This window comes from Lepus europaeus, chromosome 5, assembly GCF_033115175.1.
Source record: "Lepus europaeus isolate LE1 chromosome 5, mLepTim1.pri, whole genome shotgun sequence".
NCBI classification, from domain to species: Eukaryota; Metazoa; Chordata; class Mammalia; order Lagomorpha; family Leporidae; genus Lepus; species Lepus europaeus.
This window is the reverse complement of record NC_084831.1, coordinates 126,248,316-126,268,914: the sequence shown is the minus strand read 5'-3', so window position 1 is coordinate 126,268,914 and position 20,599 is coordinate 126,248,316. Positions and strand designations below refer to the sequence as shown.

At 46.8% G+C, this 20,599-nt stretch overlaps 2 protein-coding genes and 1 pseudogene across 2 annotated transcripts; 1 reads left to right on the top strand and 2 right to left on the bottom strand.

Annotated features, from left to right (window-relative positions):
* Nucleotides 1-2,288: 2,288 nt before the first annotated feature.
* Nucleotides 2,289-9,593, top strand: LOC133761072 (intelectin-1-like). The gene is made up of 7 exons (XM_062193721.1): nt 2,289-2,346; nt 3,641-3,739; nt 4,832-5,079; nt 5,415-5,573; nt 5,950-6,070; nt 7,142-7,245; nt 9,441-9,593. The coding sequence occupies exons 1-7, from the start codon at nt 2,289-2,291 to the stop codon at nt 9,591-9,593; spliced, it is 942 nt and encodes a 313-aa protein (XP_062049705.1).
* Nucleotides 9,594-15,005: 5,412 nt separating this feature from the next.
* Nucleotides 15,006-16,923, bottom strand: LOC133761070 (probable UDP-sugar transporter protein SLC35A4). The gene has a single exon (XM_062193720.1). The coding sequence runs from the start codon at nt 16,864-16,866 to the stop codon at nt 15,892-15,894; it is 975 nt and encodes a 324-aa protein (XP_062049704.1). The 5' UTR covers nt 16,867-16,923; the 3' UTR covers nt 15,006-15,891.
* A 310-nt stretch (nt 16,924-17,233) lies between these two features.
* Nucleotides 17,234-17,606, bottom strand: LOC133761071 (SLC35A4 upstream open reading frame protein-like; annotated as a pseudogene).
* Nucleotides 17,607-20,599: the final 2,993 nt, after the last annotated feature.

Sequence of the window (20,599 nt, the reverse complement as noted above, 5' to 3'; positions counted from 1 at the left end):
GCCCCTGTGACAGTTTTTTAAGGAGGGTCTTTAAAGATGTGACTTTGTGAGGAAGATGTTGTTAGGTGGGCTCTGACAGTATGACTGGCTTCTTTATAAGAGGAGGAAATACAGTCACACAGAGGAATTCAGGGAAGAATGCACAATGACCACAGTAGCGCCTAGATTGTGGCCCCCTGCAAGGTGAAGCTGGAGGCCTGAGAAGAGCGCAGAGCTGGCCACGTGTCACTCTTGGGCTTGCAGCCACCAGAACTGAGGCCCAGACAATTTGCAGTGTTTTGGCCACAAGTGTGGCATTCTGTTATGGCAGCCATCCTGACCCAGTGAGCATGTAACTCATCTCCGGGCAGGCTGCCAAGAGGAAAAATGGACTGAGGTTCTGGGGAAGGCGGGCCACCTCCTAACATGGATCCAAAAGGAGTGGCGTCTGGCTGGTAGCTAAGCCGGTACTGAGAAATGCCTCCTCCACCTTGGAGTGCCTGGCTTGGAGCTTTGGCCCAGCTTCAGTTCCAGGTCCAGGGCTATGTGTGCCCATGAGGGACAGGCGATGCTGGAATCAGCTGAGTCCTCATCTCCCCCCTGGGAGCTTCATCACAGTGCAGACCTGAGCTGGGAGGACGAGTCAGCCGATGGACACAGTCACTGCTGGACGATGGTGGTCGAAGGGGACCTCCCTACCACAGACGTTCATTTTCCCTAGATTCGTAGATGCCGTCCATTGCCAGTTAGTCCATGATTTATGTTTCCCTGAGGATGAGATGCTAATGATGCTGAAAATCCAAAGCATTTCAAAAATCAATGAGAAAAGTAGTGAAAGACCTTCACATGTTCTACTGAGCTTTTCTTCTTGGTGCTGTTTTTAAACTCAGCATTTTTGAGGATTTCGTTTAAAGCAGTACTTTGAACATATAAACCCAGAAAATATTGGCTTAAAAAATCATTTGTGATTTTTCCTGAAGACTGCTTATCACCTAGGCTGTAGTAACCTTTATGTTACGCACATGGTTTTATTGAGGAGGATCTGACCATTACTATTATAGCTGAACATGACTTTCAGGTCCTGAAGAATGACATCAGCACAGGAATGATACAGGAGGGGTGAGGCATTGCAGAGAATTTGTTCTGATTTATTCCCAAATGCATTTGTAGCAAAGTTTCACCAGTCAATGGAAAATAAAAAAAAAAAAAAAAAAAAGGCTAGTCTTTGTAACCATGCATTTATCAGCCTGAATGTTTATGTTGATTCTGAAATGACCCTTTTCTGGTTTGTGTTAAAATTTCCTTTTACTGTTAAGATAGTACATGGGGCCGGCGCCGTGGCTTAACAGGCTAATCCTCCGCCTTGGGGCGCCGGCAGACCGGGTTCTAGTCCCGGTTGGGGCACCGGATTCTATTCCGGTTGCCCCTTTTCCAGGCCAGCTCTCTGCTATGGCCTGGGAGTGCAGTGGAGGATGACCCAAGTCCTTGGGCCCTGCAACTGCATTGGAGACCAGGAGAAGCACGTGGCTCCTGGCTTCGGATCGGCGCAATGCGCCGGCTGCAGCGGCCATTGGAGGGTGAACCAATGGCAAAAAGGAAGACCTTTCTCTCTGTCTCTCTCTCTCACTATCCACTCTGCCTATCAAAAAAAAAAAAAAAGATAGTACATGGTTAATTTTAAAAAGTTTCTACCAGAAGGAAAGATACACACACACACACACACACACCCCGAATAATACCGACTCTGGGTGGTTTACTCACCCATTTGTGTTTCCTTTTGGAGAAGGCGATGGTCTATGAGTTCCCCAAATTTTGGGTACATGGCTGTATATGACCTTAGGAATTGTTTTTCAGCACTTGAAATTACACAAATTAATATTGATTTAAGGACCCTCCTTGAGAAAACTAGGGCTGTCCCTCCACTGGGCATTGAGCCCAGTGAGGTGAGGTGGACACCTACCTGGGTGTGGGGCCCCACGGGCTTTCACCATAAAGGGCTCAGCTTCTCACCCTGCACCAGGAGCCTCTGTAGAGAGCTCCCTGTCTCCACTTAGCTGTTGTGCCGGCTTGGAGGGGAGGACGGTGTGATCGTGTTGGAGAAGGTGCAGCTGGGACAGAAACAAGCTCTGTGAGTGCAAGAGCCCCGTCTTCAGCTCAGGGAGGCTGCCGTGATGTGGGTCCTAGGGATGTGTGAGTTTAACCAAAGGCAAGGGATCCTAGAGTCTTTATAGCAGTGTCTAGTGGAGCAAGGACTTAGAGACCCAATATGTCAAGGTGGTGACCTTCATCTTTCTTTTCTTTAGGTTGACATGACCCAGTGGGGCTTCCTGCTGCTCCTCCTTGTGGCCACAGGATGGCGAAGTGCAGGTGGGTCTCACACTGGGAACGGCAAGTTCTCAGCTCAGCTTTGGAGCTCAACAGCAGAACTAGGCTGGATCCAGGCTAGAGAGGGTGTTTTTGAGATTCACAGATCGACAGGCATGTGGGCTGATTGCTGATTTCTGGCCACCAGGGGTACAGAGCCATAGCTGGGAGGGTGTTTCCTGTGGCACTGGCTGGGGCCATGTCTGTGCCTCTGTGTGATCCTGTGGAGGCTCCAGGGAAAGTCTGTCCTGTGCTATTCCTCATCCTGTGGACCTTGAGTTTCCATGGGATGGGCATAGTCAGCTTTATGCTCAGAAATGTTATCTTGATGGTTTTCCTATAAAAATCAGAGTGATGGCATCTTAACATCTGTATTTTTCTTTCTTCAGTTTTTTTTTATGAAAAACAATGTTTTTAGATATCTTCTTTCTTAATCTTCACAAAACTTAGTTCTTAGCTTATTTGAGAACTAGGAGACTGACGCTTCATTATATGAAGTTCGATTCAAAGGACACAATGGTGAGGGCTGAGTTCTTTACAGGTAAACACCCCTGTCCTCGCAGATCGTGGTTGTTCCCAATCCTCCCGACATTAGAGCAGTTTACAGAGCTGGAGTTACATACAATGGTCTTCATTCTGTGCCTCTGTTAGTCTCCTGGCCACTGTCTCCCTCTTCCCTACATCACACCCCAGGTTCAGCCACGTTTAGCTACTTAATTTCTTCAATAGGTTGGATTATGATTTCCTTTGTTTTTACAGAGTCTTGGATATAGTGTTCCCCCTGCCTTTATTTCTCTTCTCTTTCATCCTACAGAGACATCTTGTATATTTCCTAAGAACACACTTGGGTGTCACCTGGACTCAGAATCCTCCTGGGCCTCACACATCCTATCCTGACAACTCCTGCCTCCATTCTGGCCTCTCCCCTCTCATATCACACACTTTGTTTTGGTTTGCTGGCATGTCTAGCTCTTATCCTTTATTCTTCTCCATATAATTTTGTTGAGTATCCATTCATCCCCAGGGAAGCAATTCGTGGGGATGTTGAGTGTGTTGGAATGCCCAGTGTCTAGGGCAAGGAGGGTCACAGTTGGGGTCATGTGGAAGTGATGTGCATGAAGCCTACTGAGTGCAGGGTCAACAGAGCTTTATGGAGCTGATCTGGATCACACAGGGCTGTGGATCCCGGGCAGCTGGGGACTGCAGTAGGGGTACAATGGTTTTGGGATCTGGCACAAAAGGACACTGGGATTTGGGTGAAAGCAGGAATGAGATTCGAACTCTGCTTGTTCTGTAGCTGTGGCCTACGCAGATCCCTCGGAATGGACCTGTTCATATTCTCCAAATCTGCCCAGAAGCTGCAAGGAAATCAAACAAGAGTGCCCTAAGTCACGCGGTGAGTGCTGAGACATCTAGACAGAGCCAGGCAGCGTGGTCAGGGTCTGTCCTCTGAGAGTGTAGTTTCCTTTAGAAGTTTTGAAAAACTTGTGGCAAAATATATATTCATATATATCAGTTGTATAATAAATATATATCAATATTCTTTTTCTTTAAATGTATGTAGCTACTACTTTTCTGAATACATATATAAGTATATACATAGGAATATATATATATATGTATATACACACACAAATACACACACCCATATATAACGTATTGGATAACATTTTCCAGTTTAAACAATTTTAGTTGCTCACTCACTATCATTAACCACCTTTTCACTGGTGTGCAGCCGTTACAAGGCTGCATCTCTACAACATTTTCATTTCCTAAGGTGGATGCAGACACTCCGTGCCCACTAAGCACTAACTCCTTATTCTCCTTGTCCTCCAGCTGTGGTCACTGCTGCTCTTCTTTCCCTCACTATGTATTTGCCTCTTCTCATCACCTCCCTGAATGAGAACCATTAGCGCTTAGCCCTTTATGCCTGGATATTTTACTTAGCATCATTTTATGAGGCTAGTCTGTAGTTTACCATTGGGTAACTCAATGCTTTTTATGCTTTTCATATGTTTACACACATACACACACACACACAGAGAGAGAGAGAGAGACAGAGAGAGAGACAGAGACAGAGACAGAGAGAATACTTTGTGCATCCATTTGTCTGTTGATGCGTGTTCACGTTATTCCTACATTTTGCCTCTTGCACTAATGCTGTGATGAATGTCACAGATATCTGTGTGATACATGTACAGATATCTGTGTGAGCTGCTGTGGGTACAACTTGGGATGGAATTGCTGAGTCATGATGGTTCCATGTTGAACTTCTGAGGAATGTCGCTAAAGATTTCGGTGATTCTAGGCTCTGCCCCAGGCACAGGAAAATGAACTCTTGAACCTGGGGGATCTTGCAGCAGCCTTGGGCACACTTGGTAAAGGATGCAGGATGGGGGAGACATTAGGCTGTGTTCCTGGTGCCCAGGGCCCTTCTGGGTGTATGGTGAGCCCCACCATGAGCTTGCATATCTGGTCCCCTCTACAGATGGCCTGTATTTCCTCAGCACTGAGAATGGGGTCATCTACCAGACCTTCTGCGACATGACCTCTGGGGGTGGTGGCTGGACCCTGGTGGCCAGTGTGCACGAGGACTACATGGCTGGGAAGTGCACGTTGGGTGATCGCTGGTCCAGTCAGCAGGGCAACAGAGCAGACTACCCCGAGGGGGACGGCAACTGGGCCAATTACAACACCTTCGGGTCCGCGGAGGCAGCCACAAGTGATGACTACAAGGTTGGTACCGTGTCTCCTTCCCACCACTTGGGCAAGGTGAGGAGTTGAGTTTGCAGGGCCACATGCGGGCAGGAGGGAGGGCTCTAAGGCAGGGACATGGAGTAGGGTTGGAGAAGAAGTGCTTAGATGTCTTGACCACATCTTCCCTCCTACAAGACCATGATGGACTGGAGTAGTGTTGGGGATTCATTGTGTGCTGAAAGTGGGGTTGTCTGAGGCTGCTGGCCATGTCCCACCTGAGCCCCAAGCCACCAGTTCAGCCAATGCTGCCCATGGGAGTTGTCTGCCAGATGGGACCTCCTGGGCTGGTTGTCTCAGTATGTGCTGCTCCCCAGAACCCCGGCTACTACGACATCCAGGCCCAGGACCTAGAAATCTGGCACGTGCCCAACAAGACGCCCCTGCAGCACTGGAGGAACAGCTCCCTGCTGAGGTACCGCACCAGCACTGGCTTCTTCCAGCATCTGGGACACAATCTGTTTGGCCTCTACCAGGTACACAGGGCTCTGGATGTGGGCACTTTGGTGAACAGGGAGCATGTGTTAAGGTGGAGCAAGTTAGCTCTGTGGTCCCACATAACCTCTGAGCACCTGTGCTTGCCTGTTTCTGCTACTTGTGGTTCACTGTGAACCCATGTCCTGCCTCTCCCAGAAGTCTGAGCCAAGCAAGGGCAGAGAACTATGGAGGCTGGGGAGAGAGGCGGGGACTAGGAGCTTGGGACTGTTGGAGAGACATAGCTCTGGGGAGAAAGGAATCAGTATTATTGAAAGTGGTTTCTGAATTATGAATTGGCTTGAAGGACCTCTTAGCTTGTCACAATTTGGCAGCTGCTCCACTCTCCTCACTCAACTCCTCTTTTACGTCTTGCAGAAATACCCGGTGAAGTACGGCTCGGGGAAGTGTTGGACTGACAATGGCCCAGTAGTTCCTGTGCTCTATGACTTTGGTGATGCTGAGAAAACTGCATTTTATTACTCACCTCTGGGTCGGAGTGAGTGCCATCATTAACCTTTTCGTGCCTTCACGGGAAATTATCACTGATAGTTCATTATTGCTGGTGTTCACTGAGCATTTACCACGTGCCTGAGTCTTCTCTAGAATCTCGACATGGTCTTCTGTCATTTATTTATCATGAGACAATGATGGAGTTAGTATTTTCAGAGGAGTTAAACCTAGGTTTCTTTTTTAAAATCCACTGCCTTAACTTGCCTCTTGTAAATTACTTTCTTTTTCTTTTCCAAATGTTGTTTTATATTTTTGTATCTTTCCCTTTTTGTTTGTCAAGAATCATAGTAGAGAAGAAGGAATTTGTAAATTATATACAGACAATAACACTGTCACAGAAATACTCATACACTTTGTCAAAATAATCCTATTTCTAAGAAAATAAATGCAGAAGAGATATAATATGCTTGAATAAGGTATACCCACACCAACTTAAGTTGCTCTGGATATGAAAAGAACAAAAGAAGGAAGTTGCCTCTTGCAAGCGGTAAGGCAAGGTACAGGATACTGTTCCCAGGAAAAAAAACTGGCAATGTGGTGAGAGAAATTAATTTCTGTGCTGAAGGATAGCTGTTAGTGATAATAAGACAAACTCCTTCTGGTATAAAAAAATTGCAAGTGTTAAGTCACAGACTGGCAACGGCATTTTGGTTATACTTTTCTGTGTGGATGAGGACAGGTGATGATGGGAGGATCCACACCTGGCAATTGGAGACATGTGAAGAGAAGCAGGTGGTGACACCTGACCATGGCTGATCCTTGCTGGACCTTGTAAGGTCTTGGTGATGATCTCTGTGTTGAGCCTCATTTCTCCTCCATGTCCCAGGCAGAGGAGCATCCTTTGTAAAGTCCTAGGGTTAGCTCTGTCTTTCCTCATGGAAGGAAGTTCCCACAGGAACTCTTTCAGGGTTCAGTGCACCTGCCACTGGCCACAGACAGAGGTGCTGGGTTGGACTGTATGCTGGACTTTGGGCTTAAGGTATTGATGAGCAGATCAAAAACTGTTTCTAGCCCTTTCTTTGAATATTTGACTGTTTCTTTACCTCTTCCTTTTCAGATGAATTTGTTGCCGGATTTGTCCAGTTCAGGGTGTTTAACAATGAGAGAGCAGCCAATGCGCTGTGTGCTGGGATGAGAGTTACTGGCTGTAACACTGAATTGGTGAGTTTTTCTGGAGACCATTTCCATGTGGGTGTGTGTATAGGTGTGTTTGTCTCTGAGTGACTGTATATTGGTGTGCCTGTGTGTATCTATTCTCTTGTTCTCATATCCTTTACTATTATAATGTGTCATATGAACAGAACTTACTTTAATGGGATTCACCAAGATATATGTATCATAACATGTTCAGAATCATTGGTGTGTGAGAAATCCTGGTGTGTTGAATGAGCAGCAAGGTGTTGTATAATTCTGTGGCATGAGATAGAGCAAGGGGCTGATGATGGAAATACCTACAGGAACCAGAGCATGGAGGGACTTTGTCTAATGTTAACAATGGGAGTATATATTTTGGGAGATGAAAATCATTGGGGAATTTTAAAGAGGACTGTCCTGATCAGCTTTGGTTTTACTAAGATGATTCCAATGTGTGTGTGGAAGATGTGGATTCAAGGGCAGATAAATTAGTGGCAAGGGGAATTTGAATTAGGTTCAAGTCCTATTGTAGAAGAGGGTGTATCTGAGTCACGTTTCCTTTTAATTTTTTAAAAAGATTTATTTACTTTTTTAAAAGTCAGAGTTACAAAAAGAGAGGGAAAGAGGGAGGAAAGGAGAGAACGAGAAAGAGAGAGAGAGAGGGAGAGAATCTTCTGTGTGCTGATTCACTCTCCAAATGGCTGCAAAGGCCAGGGCTTGTTCGGGCTTGTTCTGGCTGTATCAGGAGAAGGGAGATTCTATCAGGTCTCTAATGTGGGTGTAGGGACCCAAGCACTTGGATCATTTTCTGCTGCTTTCCCAGGTGCCTTAGCAGGGAGCTAGATCAGAAGTGGAGCAGCTGGTCTCAATCAGTGTCCATAGAGTATGCTTGCATTGTAGGCGGCAGCTTTACCCACTATGCCACAATGCTGACCCAGTCAGTGTGTTCTTGATAAGGGTGGATGAGCTCCAGAGACACACAGGTGATAGACTGAACATGTTTTGATTACCAGGTGTTTTGGTAACTGTGTGTTTTCAGTTACCTAAGATAGGTTGCAGAACAATTCAAGGGAAGTGAACAGAGTTTTTCCTTTCCCTCAGGTGGCATTCAGATACCTGTGAGATATCTGAGCAGACACACCTTTGAGTTGGTTGTATATGGAAGTCTCAAGTGTAAGCAATATCTGGGCAGGAATGAGAGATTTGGGACTCAGTGCTGTTGGATGATGCTTTAAAGTTATGAGAAGTTGAGCCAGCATAACAGGAAACTGAGGTGTAGACTGAGCCTTAAGTACTTAGGACATGTGCAGATGAATGCTCAGTTGGTGGGTCTGAGAATGAATGCCCCGAATAATATATAGACGGTCCTGTGTTTTGGTGCAATGGGCTAAGCTGCTGCTTGGGACAACTGCATCCCATATTTGAGTGCCTTGTTTGAGTCCTGTCCACTGTGCTTTGTAAACTGCTTCCTTTTTTAAAAGGATTTTATTTATTTGTTTGAGAGGTAGAGTTACAGACAATGAGAGGGAGAGACAGAAAGGTCTTCCATCCACTGGTTTATTCCCCAAATGGCAGCAATGGCTCAGCTGAACCAATCTGAAGCCAGGAGCCTGGAGTTTCTTCTGGGGCTCCCACATGAGCTTAGGGGCCCAAGGACTTGGGCCATCTTCTACTGCTTTCCCTGGCCATAGCAGAGAGCTGGATCAGATGCAGAACAGCAGGGACTAGAACCAGCGCCCACATGGGATGCTGGCATTACAGGTGGGGGATTAACTTACTGCACATAGTGCTGGCCCAGGTACCCTTCCCTCTTAAATGCTGTTGGGAGGCAGCAGATGGTGGTTCAAGTACTAGAGTCCCTGCACTCATGTGGAGACAAAGATGAAGTTCCTCACTCCTGATTTTGCATGACCCAGCCTCACTCATGGTCATTTTGTGATTGAATCAGCCAGTGTTAAGATCTGTCTCTCTGTCCCCCTAACTCTCTCTGTTATTCTTTCTTTCTAATAAATAAAGATTTCCTGTCTCTTCAAAAAAGAAAAGCACAGAAGAATTAAGAAAAAAGATAAATACCAATGAATCCTTTGGAGGACGGGGTTTGGGGGAGGGAGTGGTCAGTCTCATAGTTTCTGGCCAAGGACTCCAGGGACCTTGGCCATTAATTACCCACTGGTGTCAGCAGTGAATCTCAGACTTCTTGTGTCCCTTCTTTGTGTTCCCAGCACTGCATTGGTGGAGGAGGATACTTCCCGGAGGGCAATCCCAGGCAGTGTGGGGATTTCTCCGCCTTTGACTGGAGTGGATATGGAACTCATCAGAGTTATAGCAGCAGCCGGGAGATCACCGAGGCAGCTGTGCTGTTGTTCTACAGATGAGAGCTCTGTGGTGTGGGACCAGGAAGCCATCTCCAAATCCCAGACCGTCAGAACAGAGGAACTGGAATTGTAATAAGGAGGGGGAAGAATAAAGTACATCAATTTGTGGCTCTAGGTGTCTTTGATTCTTTCTGTAAGTCAGCCAACAACCTGGGAGATATATAAAAGAACACATAGTTGTTCTAGTGAGTTCCAACATGGACATTCTGGGCTTGGAACACAAGTAACCCCTCTTTCTAGGAAGCCCTGAATGAGGCACAGGGGCAAGTATTTCAAGTTAATTTCTCCCTAATGTATTTTCTTTTTCCCAAAGAAACTTTTTATTTAAGGAATACCAGCTTCATGCATTTCATAAGTACAACTTTAGGAATATAGTGATTCCCTAATGTATTCTTATTGGTTGAGTAAAGTCTTCAATACAAAATACCTTAAAGAGAACACTGCTTAGATTTGGCAGAAACCCAGGAAACAGAGGGTACAACCAACTGCTACCTCGGCAGTCAGGACAGTCTTCCCAGGGGTGGATGTGGTTGGGACATCTGGAATCTCATCTTGAATTGCTTACTCAAATAGGAGCCATACGTTTAACTGGGGTTTGAATGACTCATCTGTGCAAATGGGATGCTGACCAGAGCAGTACTGACTAGGGAGCAGAGCTCAGGTGGGTTATACTGTTTTCCTCAAAATGAAAGTCTGGTAATTACATTCTCTAAACCTCAACATTGCAATTTTTGTCCACTACTCATCAGGGGCAAGAGCATTTGTTCTCAAATGGGAAATGAGTTGTGAGAGATAGGGTGAAATTGTCTCTCAGATTGGATTAACAGATTTAGCAATTAAATATAGGTTAGGACAGCTCTAGTTTGAATTTCAAACAATAAACCATGTATTTTCTGTAAGTGAATCCTATGCAATATGTCATGTGACAACTCTCCGTTCTCCCAAGAACATTTGGCCATGTGTTGGTATCATCACCACTGTGCGTGTGTAAGGGTGGGGTAGGGGTTGAGGTGGAATGTGATTGGTATGTACTGACTAGAGGCCAGGAATTCCAAGAAGCATCTTATACTGCACAGGACATCTTCTGTGCAAAACCAAGAATGATGTGATCTGAGATGTCAGTAGCAGTGTGTGGGAAAGCATAGAGAGTATTGTTTAAATTCTAGAGAATGCAATGATTGGATATAAGGTCACCTGGCATTCTGCAATTCCTTGACCATAGACAATGGGATCAGTGTTTTCAGTTCTAGCAAAACCAAAGTCAGCATCACACCCAAGACTTATACATGCCCCCTCCCCCGGAAAAATATCATTTAACCATTTTTATTTCTTGAGTTGGTTAGAACAGAGTATCTAATGTCTGTGCCCGTTTCTTGAGGGCCCTTGCCTTCCATGTGATTTAAATCTATTTCCAGACTCTTACCACAGTTCCATCTTCAGTGAAAGTTAAACCAGACTCATACCATTGGTTTTTTACCTCCAAGGTTCCACTAACAATACCATTTACCCAATCAGTAATTGAACAACATGTTGAGAATTCCACGCCATTGCATGGCTTTCATTTTGCATTACCAAGCATAAACAAAATCTGTTTATAAAATATCTCTATGAGCTTTGCCATGTAGAGTTCTAGATGGAGGCAAACACATCAGCTGTGTGCAGCTCTGTCTGTGGGACTATGCCAAGGTCATGGGAGGAGGTGTTTGGTGCTCTTTGAGGGGCCCTGATGCTGTAACTGTCTCTCTGTTTGCTGCTGAGGCTGAGCTCCTTTGAGTTCTGCCATGTCTCCTGCAAGTTAACATCAATGGTTGTTGTCGGTTGAGCCTGATTTGGATGGTACTTGGTCAGCTACTGTGGGTACATTTCATTTTGCCTTCCTACTGCATTCCTGCTTTTCTTCCTATTCCTTTGTTCCCCTTGTAGTGCTGTGAATGTGTCCCCCCAATTCACATGTTGACCCTAATCATCAATGTTGGGGGATAAGGGGTGGGGCCTGTGGTTGGTGGTCGGTCATGAGAGATCCTCAAGGTCACTCTCATGGGAAACAGAGTCACATAGAGAATGGTCCTGGAAGGACTAATGAAGATTATCTGTCATGGTCAAGTCCTTTTGCCCATAAGTATCCAATTTTCTTTAGTCCAGTTGATGAATTCATGATTCCACCCCAGAGGACTCAAAGTTATCCCATCAGCTCTCCTGTCACTCACAGGGTCATTCATACTACTGACGTCAATGTTGTGGATATGAGAAATTAACATTCCTTCAGTATTTATTTTTGGTGTAATATTGATAGGAGTCTTTCAGTTCTGCCTCCTCACTCTCCAGACCTGTGCATTCAGGCTACGCCAGAGCAGGGAATGGAGACAATACATTAGCTCCTTATTTAGTTTGTGTCTTGTAACAAAGTGCCTTTACCATGAAGAGGTGCGGATGAGGAAGTTAGCAGCTCATTTCATCATTCAATGTAGTCATTTCTTCTCAGAAATAGGACTTGTGGTGAGATGATAAATTCCATAAAATATGACATCTGGTTTTAGGTAATGTTCTATTAGATATCATGGTGATAGAAGAGGTATTCTTTAAGTGTGTGAATATCGGTTCTGCCTGAGAATTATGGCCAGGGAGGTAGTCTATAACCAGAATAAATTGTCTTTCCTGTTTAAGATTATCATTCCTCTATTATAGAAATAGTCTAAGGTAATCCAGCCTATCACTAGGTAGTAGGAAATCTGTCTTCTAATAAGAAATTATGTTACATTGAGGTTCAGTATTGACCACTGATATTGATGATGGGAAACTTTCAAGTGGCTCTGGCCAGATTGGTGTTGGTGAATAGAAGGACTTGCTATTTTGTCTGTGCAATCCTCATCCCAGGTGCCATGGCTGCATTTTACATAAATGCACTAAAAAACACTGCAGTTGCTAGGGAAAGATGGTGGCTGGCTTCCATCAGATGGGTCATCTTATCATTCTGGTCATTGAGTTCCTCCTTGACAGGAGATGCTCTCTAGTGCACACTACCTGGAATAATGCTCTGCAGATTTTGTGCTTGTTCCTAAATGTCGACTCCTATTGTTTTCCACGTTTTTGGTCAGCAATCTAATCTTTTTTAAAAAGATTTATTAATTTTTATTTGAAAGTCTGAGTTACACAGAGAGGAGAGGCAGAGAGAGAGAGAGAGAGAGAGAGAGAGAAGTCTTCCATCTGATGGTTCACTCCCCATTTGGCTTAATGGCTGGAGCTGCACCATTCAGAAGCCAGGAGCCAGGAGCTTCTTCTGGGTCTCCCATGTGGCTGCAGGGGCCCAAATAATTGGGCCATCTTCTATTGCTTTCCCAGGCCATAGAAGAGCTGGATCAGAAGTGGAGCAGCCTGGTCTCGAACCGGCACGCATATGGGATGCCAGCGCTTCAGGCCGGGGTGTTAACCCACTGGGACACAGCACCAACCCCCTATCTAATCTTTTAAAGATTTTTTTTATCAAATAAGGAAGAGAGGAGAGAACTTCCACTTTGCTATGGCATTGTCTAAGTACTGAAAAAAGTCTGTGGATTCAAAAGGCTTCCATACCTAGGCAGCTCATGTCAGGAGCCTCAGGTGATCACTGACTTCATATATAAGATTGTTAATTGTTAACAACAAGAGTCGCTGTGCACTAACTTCCAATGCAGGACCTCTCTGTATTCAAAGAGCTGTATTATAATTATGTCTGAGTGCCCACAAAAGATGTATCGTTCTTGGGTGTTTCTTTAAAGTTAATTAATTTTCTTTAAAACAAAAAGAAGTGAAATTAAATTCAAGATGCAATGACTGAAAATGACTGAACAGCCCTTGTCTCAACTGTTGAAGACAGTTTTTTTTCTTTTTTGGTGCAAATTGTTGAATTCTTTACTTAGTATAGAGTTGTTCTTCTGTGTATAAAGGAAATTGAAACTGGATCTTAGTGGAGAATGGGACTGGGAATGGGAGAGAGAGGGAGAGGAGGGGTGGAAATGTGGGTGGGAGGGCAGGCATGGTGGGAAGAATCACTATATTCCTAAAGTTTTACTTGTGAAATGCATGAAGTTGTGTTCCTTAAATAATAGTGTTCCTTGGAAAAATATTTAACAGTCACTTGATAATACTTAATAAATATTAATTGTGATTCACTTAGAAAGATCATTTTTTCTCTTCATTTTTTTAAAGATTTATTTACTAATTGGAAAGTCAGAGTTTCACAGAGAGAGAAGACATACACACACACACACACACACTGAGAGGGAGAGAGAGAGAGAGAGAGAGAGAGAGAGAGAGGTCTTTCATCTGCTGGTTCACTCTCCAAATGGCCACAAAGGCTGGAGCTGGGCCAATCCGTAGCCAGGAGCCAGGAGCTTCTTCCAGGTCTCCCACATGGGTGCAGGGGCCCAGGGGCCCAAGGGCTTGGGTCTTCTTCTTCTTTTTTTTTTTTTTTTGACAGGCAGAGTGGACAGTGAGAGAGAGAGAGAAAGAGAAAGAGAGAAAGGTCTTCCTTTGCTGTTGGTTCACTCCCCAAATGTCCGCCACGGTCAGCACTGTGCCAATCCGAAGCTAGGAGCCAGGTGCTTCATTCCTGGTCTCCCATGCGGGTGCAGGGTCCTGCTGCCCTCCCAGGCCACAGCAGAGAGCTGGACTGGAAGAGGGGCAGTGGGAACTAAAACCTGGAGCCCATATAGGATGCCGGCGCAGCAGGCTGAGGATTAACCTAGTGAGCCATGGCACCGTTGGGCCATCTGCTACTGCTTTCCCAGGCCATAGCAGAGAACTGGGTTGGAAGTGGAGCAGCCAGGACTTGAACCAGCACCCATATGGGATGCCGGTACTGCAGTCTGTGGCTTTACCTGCTACGCCACAGTGGCAGCCCCTCTCTCTATTTTGAAAATTTTAGTTGAGAGGGTCAAAGGCAGAGAAAAGAAAATGAGAATTCACATTCATTGGGTCACTGCCTAACTCCCAAATGCCCCAGGATTCCAGGACTGAAGCCTATCTCTCTAACCATCTATCATTCTATCCCTATATCTATTATTTATCTATAGTAAAGACATGTCACAGGGCGAGAGGGACACACACACACACACACACACACACCTTCCATTTGCTGGTTCACTCCCCCAAGGCCAAAAAAGAGTCAGATCAAACCAGAACAAAGCCAGAAACCAGGATCTCCATCCAGGTCTCTGACAATGGTGGCAAAGATCCAAACATTTGGGCCATGACCTGCTGTCTAACTTGGTACACATGAGCAGGATTCTGGGATGGAAGCAGGGGATGGACTTGATCTTGGGCACTTCCATATGGGATGTGGGCATCCATGAGGCAGTTTTAACCACTGACTCACAGTAGTGGACCCAGGAATCAGGATTTTTTTTTTTTTTTTTTTTTAGGAACCAGCCCAGACCCTAGAACACTTTATTAACACCTTATTGCTTATGCAATTAGAGACATTGATTGAACTGTAGAAGCTTCCTGTAACCGGTCACTCTGCAGAGAGCTTCCCCAGGCTGTTGGAAGTTGGGACACTGCCAGCTTGGAGCAGGACCCAGAGTGGGAAGGGTGATATCTCCTAGGAGCTTTAGAGGTGGCGAAGGGCTTCAAGAGGGCCCCTGGGGTGAGTGGAGATGTCAGAAGTGTGGGCTTAAGCCAGGGCCCAGGGGCAACATTCCCTGAGATAGTCAAGCCACAGCCCTCTCTGGGGTTTCCAGAACAAAGGCTGGGGGAGGGGAGCAGCACTGCAGGGGTGGGAGGGCCACATCTCTAGGCACTACTGTAGCTGGCAGAGCGCCTAAGTGGTGGTTGTATGAACTGTGGCAACTGGCTCTTCCTGCATGAGTCAGGGGTTAAGCATCCCTTATGGTGTCTGGAGCAGTAAGCACCAGGCCTGGGAGAAGTGGGTCTGTGGGGATGACCACAGCTGGCAAGGAAAGCCACCTGTCACCCACACCCTATTCTGAGCAGCTGCCTTCATCCAAGATAAGGCAGAGTGCCTCCCTCATCAGGGATAGGGTCATTTCTCAGGCCTAGATATTTAATTCCTTAGTCTGGAAGAATTTGGGGGTAGGGAGGGCAAGAGTTTCCTTAACCAAACCCACTCTTCACAACTCCCAGAGGTACCCCATTATCCATCCACCTCGCAGACACCAGTCTGGATGCTCTCACTTCCCGTTTTTCTCACAAGGCACTTGTTACAGGGCTGCTGAGGGGAGGGGGCCGGAGACCTGGGGGGTGGCTCTGAAGGTGGTGCCCGATCTATGGGGTCTAGGGTCAGGGAGCAGGTGTCCAGGGGCTAGCGGCTGCCATAGTACAGGTGCACAGCCAGGCCGATGAGCAGTGTGGCCAGGAAGAAGGCGGCTGTGAGCTGCAGCTGCAGGAGGGCCGCCGAGAGCACAGCGTTGACCACCAGCGAGCAGGACACAACAAAGAGGCGTGTGATGCTGCTGCCGTGCTTCATGACAGCTGACATGAGCAGGCTGCTGAGCGCCTGGCTCAGCACCACCAGCACTGCCCATCCTGAGAAACCTTCCAGGAATCCTGGGCCGGAGCCACCGCCTACATGCAGACCTAGGTTCAGGAGCACACCAAAAGTGTAGAGGAAGAGGTTCTGAAGTGCCAGGGGCAGCCGCTGTCGCTTCATGAGTAGCTCGGTGTACACAGATGACAAGCCCGAGATGAGGCAGTACAGGACGAGGAGCAGCAGTCCGAGTGGAGTGATATGCAGGGGCACGGGGCTGGCAGCAGCTACTCGAGGGGTCTCGGGAAGAGGGTTCCTAGGCTCCTGAAGACCACCTGCTGCACAGCAGGCCCCTGCTGCCATCAGCAGCAGCAGTGCTAACCCTTGGCGTGCGGAGAGGCGGTGCCGGAGGCACAGGCAGTAGAACAGGGCTGTGCTTCCGATCTTGAGATTGCTCAGCACCTGGTAGGTACTGGGATCCATGTAACGCTGAAGATAGATCACCAGGTTGTTGTTAGCGCCATACAGGAGGGCTGATAGTGCGAAGGGAGCAGCCTGGCGCCAGGGTGGGGCTCCTGGGGGCCATGTTTGCCAACCCACCAGGAGGGCGAAGGCGCACAGCAGCAGCTTTGTAAGTTCCGTCAGCAGCACGGCTGAAGAGGGCCGGAAAGGCACTCGGCCGTCTACGTGACACAGCGCCAGCAACGGGGCATGGGCACCATACATGGCAGTGGACAGGAGTAGCATCAGGATCCAGCGGGCCTGCCGTGGACGGCCCAGGCGTGGCATACCCCCGTCCTCTACACTCATGCCCACACCAGACCAAGTGGCCTGTATACCTAGCGAGGGACAGCGGGAGTTGCAATGTTTGGGGGAAATCAAGTTATGGAGCTGATGCGCAGGAGGGAGGAGCCGTGGCACATCGCCAGAGAGAATACTGAAGATGACAGTCGGCTGCAGACTGGGAGCTCAGGGCTGGGAGAAGAAGGGGCTGCTGGCCCTCGAAGCCACAGTCTTGGGAACAGTACCATGGAGTTAGGGAGGGAAAAAGAAGTCCAAGGTGCAGGCTGACAAGCCACCACCCACCCTCTGCAGGAAGGGAAGCAAAGATGAAGGTAGCAGGGAAGTTGAAAAAAGCCAATGGGTAGCAGCCAGGGAAGCCAAACAGTGTCTGTGATTGAAAGGCCTCTACCTGCAGGCCCCAGCTACTCATCCTGCCTCCCCCATGGGATCCAGAACTAGTCTGGCCCCTTACGTAGTGACTGAAAATAGTCCCTCAATGTCTTCTCCACGTTGGGCACAGCATATGCCTGAGCTGCGTAGATGCCAGTGCAGGTGCCCACAACAAAGCCCAATACGGCTGACGCCCTCAGTTTGGCTACCACATAGCCAGCCAGGAATCCCTTGAGGAATGGGGAGGACAAGAGTGAGCCATCCTGGCTCACGCCACTGTTGACCTCACTTTCCACACGTCACTGTAGGCTTTCCAGCTGGTTTTTGAGGAATGCCAGGTCCTTAAGCTTGGGTACAGAATCCTTGTCATCCGCCATCTTCCAGGAATCAGGATCTTAAACAGAGTTTCTCACCTTGGTGGCAGGGACCAGGTTTACTTGAGTCAAGACCATTGCACTCCACATCTTCATTAGCAGGAAGGTAGATTCAGAAACCAGAGCTGGGAATCTAACGTTCTCTGATATGGCATGTAAGAATCTTATTTACTAGTCGAAAAGGTTGTGCTTTTTAAAATCTTTACTCTTGGTTTATCCAAGTCCCTTCACTAAAGGGAAAATCTGCAAGCCACTGTGTAAAAGTGAGTGTAAATTTATACTGTGGGTCATGGTCTTCTTCCTTAAAAAGTGAGCAGCCAGATGAAACAGTTGAAGTTATTCTCAAGGAGAATTTTCCTCTATTGGTACATTTCAGGCTAAACTTATGTAGGGCTATGATACAGTGGGTATCTACTTATAGCCAGTGTCAATATAGTCAGATCCATGTGTCAATCACACTTTCTTTCTCTATTAACTGATCACAGGTTACTTAATATTGGGTCATAGATGTTAATAAAGAAAAAGAAGCAAAAAAGAAGATGCAGATCACATGGAAATCTGAGACATTTGATTTAGTTCTGTCTCCTTAACTAGCCTTGACTTGATCTTAAATATATCCTTTCTTTCTTTCTTTTTTTTTTTTGACAGGCAGAGTGGACAGTGAGAGAGAGAGACAGAGAGAAAGGTCTTCCTTTGCTGTTAGTTCACCCTCCAATGGCTGCTGCGGCCGGCGCACCGCGCTGATCCGAAGCCAGGAGCCAAGAGCTTATCCTGGTCTCCCATGGGGTGCAGGACCCAAACACTTGGGCCATCCTCCACTGCACTCCCTGGCCACAGCAGAGAGCTGGCCTGGAAGAGGGGCAACCGGGACAGAATCCAGTGCCCCGACCGGGACTAGAACCCGGTGTGCCAGCGCCGCATAGCGGAGGATTAGCCTATTGAGCTGTGGTGCCGGCCAATCCTTTCCATTTTATAACATATGATTTGATATTGGAGGGAATATTCAGAGTATAACAAAAAGTTTAGGTTCCTTGGGTTTTTCTGTCTCTCATTTAAAAAGGTTTATTTGTAAGGGAAAGTGAAGAGACTGGGCCCTGAGAGAAGAGAGAGAGAGAAAGAGAGAGAGAGAGAGAGAGAGAGAGAGAGAGAGAGAGATATGGGGGGAGAGAGAAAGGAAGAGAGGTCTTCTGTTACTGATTCACTTCCCAAGTGGTACCAACAGCCAAGTTGGGCCATTTCAGAGCCAGGAGTCAGCAACGTTTTCCTTGTCTTCCACTTGGGTGGCAGAGCCTCAGGTACTTGTGCCATTTTGTGCTGCTTTCTCAGGAGCATTAGCAGAGAGCTGAATCTAAACTGGATTAGAAGAGGATCTGGGCCTTAACCTACAGTCCGATAGGGGATGCTGGCATTGTAAGCGGCAATCAATCAGTGGCACCATGATGCTGGCCCCAGTAGTTTCTTGATGTTCCTTCCTTGTGCATTTTTTCCATCCAGCATTGAGTAGCAAGCCAGGAGCTGTCAGGTGCAGAATACCTGGCAGAGGAAGGATGAACAACCTAAGAAACCTTTGTAGTATGTGGTGTGGTTCTCCTATTGTGCCTTGCCAGTGACTCCAAACAGAAGCTTTACCATGTACCTGTTGATACAGAGTGATCAATCACAGGACCATACAGAAGGAATAATTTCCCTAGAGCCAGGCTCTGCTGTACACATTTTTTTTTTTGTTCTGAGCCCCTTCAAAAATGTGTATTCTTGTGGTTTTGTGTAGAACCAGCAATTGTTCTGTGTATCACTTCCAAAATCCAAAGTCCACTCAGGCTCAGTTATGACCTCTTATCTTCAAAATGGGTGGTGAAAATGTTTCACCTTAGGAAACAAATTCTGGTCTAGAAAATTCACTGGTAGATGCACAGTATGGATGCACAGTGAATGGCATATTCTCCACTCAGTTGATTAATTCCTTAATAAATTTCCTACAAAATTTTAGGGGCTTCTGATTTTTTTATAAGGGAATGAGTTTATTGGTAGGGAAACTGGACAAACCAGAAGGAAGGGATGAAGAAAAAGAGAGAGAAGGAGGGTGCTAGAGAGAGAGATCTAGAAAGAGAATGAGAGAAAGAGAGAGACACAGGGAGATAGAGACTCAGAAAGAGCCACGTGTTCAGGAACAGGTCTTCTTCTTCTTCTTCTTTTTGACAGGCAGAGTTAGTGAGAGAGAGAGAGAGACAGAGAAAAGTCTTCCTTCCGTTGGTTCACCCCCTAAATGGCCGCTACGGCCGGCGAGCTGTGGCTGGTGCACTGCGCCGATCCGAAGCCAGGGGCCAGGTGCTTCCTCCTGGTTTCCCATGCGGGTGCAGGGCCCAAGCACTTGGGCCATCCACCACTGCCTTCCTGGGCTGCAGCAGAGAGCTGGACTGGAAGAGGGGCAACCGGGACAGAATCTGGCGCCCCAAAGGGACTAGAACCTGGGATGCCCGCGCCATAGGTGGAGGATTAACCAAGTGAGCCAATGTGCTGGCCAACAGGTCTTCTTAAAACTTTGCTGGGGGGCAGGCAGGGAAGTAGGAGCAGTGAATCCCATTAGGATGGGGGTGGAGCTGACACCGGTGGTTGGGACATGTGGTCACCTGGCTTCCAGCAATGGGAGCAGGGGCTAGATCATAGGGTGGTATCTGGGATGTAGATTGTACCACAGATAAGACTGCACCATGTTACTGACATTTGGGGGCTCAGTGATTGATTTGATATGAATAGAGTATGGCTGAAGTGACATTAAGTGGATTCTGAGATCAAATCATAAAAATGATAGCATTTCTCCTTGGCTTTTTTCTTAGGACTTTTGTCTTTGCAGCTCTGATTCATCCTGTGAAATGTTCAGTCACCCTGAAGCTGCTATGTTCCAGATACCATGAGAAACTAGTATATGGAAGTAGAGAGATGTGAATGATGCTCTATGTCTTTCCAGTTACATCTGTTTCACTCTTCCCAGCCAGATC